The 6,671-nt window shown below is 33.2% G+C and overlaps 1 protein-coding gene across 5 annotated transcripts in view; it reads left to right on the plus strand.

Moving 5' to 3' along the window:
- SYT14 (synaptotagmin 14) overlaps nt 1–6,671 on the plus strand; it is a 226,121-nt gene that overhangs the window by 171,996 nt on the left and 47,454 nt on the right. For all 5 annotated transcript variants that reach the window (XM_003800506.1, XM_003800505.1, XM_003800507.1 and 2 more), the window contains exon 6: nt 3,019–3,468. In XM_003800506.1, coding sequence (XP_003800554.1) covers nt 3,019–3,468 — 450 coding nt within the window. The remainder of the gene's footprint in view (nt 1–3,018; nt 3,469–6,671) is intronic.

Here is a 6,671-nt window from a genome sequence, read left to right on the forward strand (position 1 = left end):
ATACAGTTTCCCATATATCCTGTCTCGCTGTCTCTGTTCTGTCAGTATCCCTGTGTATGATCCCTATGTATAATACAGTTTCCCATATATCCTGTATCGCTGTCTCTGTTCTGTCAGTATCCCTGTGTATGATCCCTGTATATGATACAGTTTCCCATACATCCTGTCTCACTGTCTCTGTTCAGTCAGTATCCCTATGTATGATGTGGCAGCAAGGACTGGAGTTGAGACTTAAACAAGAGTACCAAGAGCCAGCAGTGCACACTTGTTTTATGGGAGAGATGTAGGGGCAAGCATACCTGGCCACCACTGAAACTTGCTAATTAGCCTACGAGGCAGATGGTAGTCTTATCCCCTGTCTGAATTCCTTAAGTAGAACATGGGTGACAACGCTGTCAGCCAGAGCTGCGTGGTTGTTATAGCATGGGCTTTTCATCTTGTTCTATAGGTGACACTTATTTGTCACATTGAATTTTGTATTTAGTCCGTCTATCTTTGGGATACTGTCTGTATGTAATGTATAGTCTGAATTCAGCCTACGTCTCACAAGCTGCTTCCTTTCTCATTATCTGTAGTTACACACACTGAGTTTTGCCTGTGTTTCAGAAGCTGCTAACGTGTTATCTGTATACTTTTCTTTGGAATTTCCTCCTTCCTGCTTGTTTGTGTCTTCTATAGCAACACTGAATATACTCAAACAATATAGCAGTGCAGATTATGTAAATATTTAGATGGGGAATGCTGATAGCCTATGTTAGTATAAAATTTACTTTTTTCAAATTAATTTTGCATCTTTGTAATAGGTATTATATGTCAAATAGAAAATTTTTACTTTCCCCTTGGTTTAATACAAGCTGTAGCTATCTTAGAACCTATCCACATACATGATGGAACCAAGAGAGAAGAAGAGGGGTCACAAGAATTCCATGGCAAGGAATTCATACACTATTGATAGCTTGTTGCTAGCTAAAGGCTTTTTAAAACTTGATTCAGACACCTTGAGAGAAAGGATTATTTTCTTATTTCCTATTGGCAAAAAGAATGTAGTAGCTTTTGTCTGTAAAGGCCCCACCCTTTTAAACTTGGATTTTACAATCATTATTAATATGCTCAGAAATAAATAAATTAGGAAGGCACCAAGAGAAATAAAATTCAGAAACAACTATCTAGGACCTTATAAAAATTTATGACAGAAAATCTTAGCCATCATGACACTGTTTTAGAAATTATTTAATTAAAATACCAAACCCATATAATAATTAAATAATAACCTTCAGTTACCAATGATGAAGTGGTATACATTAAAATATTCTGCTCTGAATTGTGTGTGCCTTTTAAACACAGTAAGAATACATTTACCTTGGTTTTCTTATACTGCATTAAAAAAATGAAACCTGTGAGAGTTTACTCCTTCTATACAAGTGTTTTTCCTCATTTATCATTTTTTTCCATATATGATACCAACTAGCATGTAAGATTTATAAAATCAAAGACTCATGTCCTTTTTATTCTCTTCTGCAAAAGGAAGAACTCTCCCAAGCTAAGGTAGGGCCTAGCAGAGAGTAAATGCAATAATTAGAGTACATGTTAAGCCGCTGTAGCAAAGAGACCCCACTACCATCAAATACCATAGCTAAAAAACACAGAAACTTACTTCCCTTTTGTTTAACTACAGTCCCCGGGTGAGTAGGTGGCTTTTCTCTACAGCATCATTCGGGAGCCCACTTTCTTCTCTTCTGTTACTCTGCCATCCCGTAGGGTATTATTGTCTTAGTCCACATGGTCCCAGCTGCCTGACCCAGCTTATCTTTTCTGTGTATCTGCTTGTGGGGGGAGAGAGAGAATTTCTTATATAAACCTGATCTGGATGTTTTACACATAAATTATGTTTGCCTCCCATTGGCCACAGCTAAGTCACATAGTCATATTTATTAGCTGTAAGAAAGGCTCTGAAGTATATTCTCTTATGTTTATGGCTAAAACTGAGGGAGTATTTTTTTAGTAAATGGAAAAGTAAAGACTAAAGTTTGGTATTCACTGCCACAGTGGGCTCTAAATCTAAGTTTAGAAAACTATACAAATTTTTAAAATTGGTCCACAGTTTAAATTGAAAATCATTTAAGATTTATTAAAGTACCAGAAGGGGCAAAGAGGTGTAGTTAAAACGTCAGGGATCTGGGTTTGGCATTGTCATGACTAGCTGAAACCCTCATTATGTTGTACTTACAGTCTGGAATTTGAGATAATTCTAGGTGAAATGGATACAGTTTCTCTTTAATTTCACAGTAAAAATGTACTGTGTTAATCTTTCTTAAATTTTTGAAATGTATATACTGCCTTTCTCGATAATAATTGATATTAGAAAATATATTGTTTTTAATTCTGGTTAAAAATCAAAGTAAATACAGCTTAAATTACTGTGAAGTAAATACAGTCTTCATAAATATGTGCTGAGTAAATAGCTGCAAATACTAAGGCTTTTATGTTTATACTTTCATACTTCACATTTCTACTGATTTTTTAAGTCTAAATACCTTTATAATATATTACACATGGGAAATTTTTAGAACAAGCCCCCAAAATGGAGCCAAATTTTTCAATAGTATTATACTTTTATGTTCCCTTTCTCTTTAGAGTAATATTGAAGTGTCTATTTTATTGTTTATAATGTGGAAAGTAAAATTTAGTAGTTTATTAGAAGAAACAGAGATATACATTAAAGTATATGTTTTTAATTCTTATTTATAAAAACATATTTAACTTTCTAAAAATTGTAAGATGACGAATATTAAATTCTAAATGTGTCCATGATAATGTTTTTGAGTTTAATTTACAGCTATACTTTTCTGGTCCTATAGGGTAACTCTTGATCGTTAACTATTATTTGTATTACTTTCCTTTTGGCACCAAATGAAAATTGTTTTTTATATCCTCGTAAAGAAATATCAAGTATTTATTTACATGTTAGATTAAAGAATAGAGTTAAAAACTGAAAACATTTAAATTTGCTTTTCTTAGGATATGTCAGCTCAAGGATCATCTTCACAGCTTCCTAAACCTTTTGATCCTGAGCCAGAAGCTAAATATGGTACACTGGATGTGACTTTTGACTATGACTCACAAGAACAGAAGCTTCTGGTAACAGTGACAGCTGTCACAGACATCCCAACTTATAACAGGACAGGTGGCAACTCATGGCAAGTACACCTTGTTCTTCTACCTATAAAGAAACAGAGAGCAAAAACCAGCATCCAGAGAGGACCATGCCCTGTCTTCACAGAAACATTTAAATTTAATCATGTTGAATCTGAGATGATTGGAAATTATGCAGTTCGGTTTAGACTGTATGGTGTACATCGCATGAAAAAAGAAAAGATTGTGGGGGAAAAGATTTTTTATTTAACAAAATTGAATCTTCAAGGGAAAATGTCATTGCCTGTGATATTGGAACCTTCTTACAATCATTCTGTGAGTATCTCATCAAGGGCCTAAATACAACTTAAGTTTGTGATATATAAACACACATTTTAAAAATCTATGATAAACTCAACAACTTTCTCAGTCTGTTTTTTACATAATAAGCATACCTTTGCAAAAATTTCTAAGCCCTGGATAGGTAGGTATAATTTTATCTATAAAAATTTTCTCTGAGGATGATTCATGATTTATTTTATGTATTTTATTTTCTCCTTCACAGAGTTCTAGCCCAGGGTCTTACATATTTGATCCTTTGTTGAACAGTTATTAAATGGTTAATTATGACATCATCCAAACTCCTTACAGAATTTATTATTTTATTTCCAGGGTAAAACTATATAATATGTTAAGAACTACCTTAAAAATAAATAAATAAAAGAACTATCTAGTCCTATATCTTATGCTATATATTGCAGAAATTTTCTTATACAGAATATGTACTGCTGCCTAGGTCCTGACTGGTTATCTCTCTAACACTGCTGTGACATTATTCTGAAAGCTAAAAAAAAAAAAAACTAACCTGATTATACTTTCTATTCTTTTAAAAAGATTTTGAAGTATATCTAAGAGAACGCTTAAGCTAATACTTTGAGCTGGTTCCTTCTTTTCTCATTTTTCCTCCAGACTATAATCACCTGCAAATCTCTTTCCGTATTTTTAGCTGAATTCCCACAAGGCATTGCAACTCACAGGAGAGAAATGTCTGCATTGTTTATTTTTACCAGGGAGATGCATTATGCCACATAGTTATTTAGGTTATGAGAAAATCTGTGATATACTAGATGTGTAAATTACAATTTATATTTGCTCCTCTCTATTAACGCTGAATAAAAAACATTTTAAGATATAAATATATAGATTTTAGAATAGATTTATATTTTAAAATAAAGATATCATATTTCAGAATTTTCCCCCCCAAATTCCCATGATTCAAAATGTATAGGTTTGTTTTTAAGCTTTTAAATGTATAAGCTTAAGTCTAAGTCTAGGGTCTCATTGTAGATACACCAGGCAGCATTTGATCTTGTAGGACCTTTGAATAAATTGAACCATACCATTTTAACTAGATGTTTTTAGCATCTTTAAATACAAAAAGATGATGGTAAATCACATGGGTTTATAGGATAAAATTTAATCTTTACTGGAAAAATTAATAACATATTATTCTTTAAAATTTTCAGGATTACAAGTTTGGGGAAATGCCTTTTTAAAATGGTATCAGTAGTTTATAAAAGGAGAGAAAAAATAAAGGGTAGGCACTATTTCAAGGGGAAAATGACAAATTTTTCATAAAAGTGAAGAATCTTTGATTAGTGGCATGGTTTTTAAACTTTTCTCATTATTTGTTCTGAGTGATCACTAGTTATTCTGTGGAAAATACATAGAAATAACTGATTTAAGTTAGAAGAGAAACTGTATCATCAAGAGGTATGTATTTTGTATTGCTTTATTTACTTTAAATTACCTTTTCCCAATTCAGTTTTAATTATATTCATTTCACAAAGAAAATGAAGCCATAGAAAATAAAGTGGTCTTATCTCTGGTCAAACTAAATAATGTTTATATGCATCTGTATTACATACGTTGGTCAAACTTTTTTTTGCCAGCCAGCACAATAAATTTCTGAGTAGTCTTCACTAAAACGAAAATGTGATAAATAAACAGCTTTTAAGACCTAACATTTAAATGTGAATAAATCTATCTTCTGCTCTGAGAGAATTTTTTCTCTGCTTCTATATACTTCTCAAATTCAGTAGGTTGTGTATCTAATTGTTCCTCCCTCTTGTTTTTCTTCTTTCTCTACCTTCTCAAAATCCCATTGCTTATTTTGGCTGTTATGCCAAAAACAACCTGGCACACCAAAATTGTGAGGGTAATACTCATATCATGTTTCCCTGAAAATAAGGCACTGTCTTATTTTTTCTCAAGAAGACACACTAGGGCTTATTTTCAGGGGATGTCTTCCTCTCCGTGCTGAAATGCAAGCCACTCCCATCACTAGGTCTTATTGTTGGGGTAGGGCTTATATTTAACAAATGCATAGAAATCCTGCTAGGGCTTATTTTTTGGGTAGGTCTTATTTTCAGGGAAACATGGTAATTCTGCCTATCAGTCATCTTGTAGTAAAAAATATAATAGCAATAGTATATATATTCTCTTTAAGTTTTAATATTAAGTATATGGAAAAATCTCATGATCGTAGTTTACTTGGATAATTTGGCTTTAATTTGATAAGATAATATATGTGTAAGAGATATAATTAAACATTCTAGTAGCTTTTGAATAATTACTTAACGTTTTTGTTGGAAGAATATTAGCCTCTGGACAAGGGAAAGTTTCGATATAGCCAAAGAATTTACAAACTACAATTAAAATATCTTTAAAGTTTATAGTTTATTTTCATGGGTGATAATAGAAAAGTTGAATTTTGCATACAAAGTTTAGTTTCATAGTTAGTTTTTCAGGAACTGATTAAATCAATACATTGAGAGAAAAAAAGACAAGTTATCGCCAAATTGACTTTCTGGGGACTAAACAATAAGTTTCCCTGAAGGTAAGACTAAAATTTAACATTAAGACAAAGATGGAGTTTGAGGTATGCCTCCTTAATCACTGCATGATACAAAATATACTAAGAGTTGAAAAGCATGAATTTTTTCTACTAACAAGCTGTGTAAATTTATCTGATTTGGCATTAGGTTTCTGATTAGGCAAATGAGAAAATAATCTTTAGATTAATCTTAAGGTCCCAACCATATCTGATATTCTTTGATTCTACTTATATATAGAGAGGAGGAATTTAGGTAAGAACAGAGATGGGAGAATTTTAGATGAGTTTTGTATGCTTAATGTATGACATTTTTGTGGTGGACTTTTATTACATTTTCTCACTGTTTCATACCTTTTCTTTTTTCTTTTTCTTTTTTTTTGAGACGGAGCCTCAAGCTATCCTCCTGGGTACTCTGAGTGCCATGGCATCACGCTCACAGCAACCTCCAACTCCTGGGCTCAAGCGAGTCTCCTGCCTCACTCAGCCTCCCAAGTAGCTGGGACCACAGGCACCTGCCACAAAGCCCGGCTATTTTTTGGTTGCAGCTGTCATTGTTGTTTGGCGGCCCGGGCTGGATTCGAACTTGCCATCTTGGGTGTACATGGATGGCGCCTTAGCCACTTGAGCCACAGGCACCGAGCCT

Source organism: Otolemur garnettii, unplaced genomic scaffold, assembly GCF_000181295.1.
Source record: "Otolemur garnettii isolate 467f Iridium unplaced genomic scaffold, OtoGar3 scaffold00178, whole genome shotgun sequence".
In the NCBI taxonomy this organism is placed as follows: domain Eukaryota; kingdom Metazoa; phylum Chordata; class Mammalia; order Primates; family Galagidae; genus Otolemur; species Otolemur garnettii.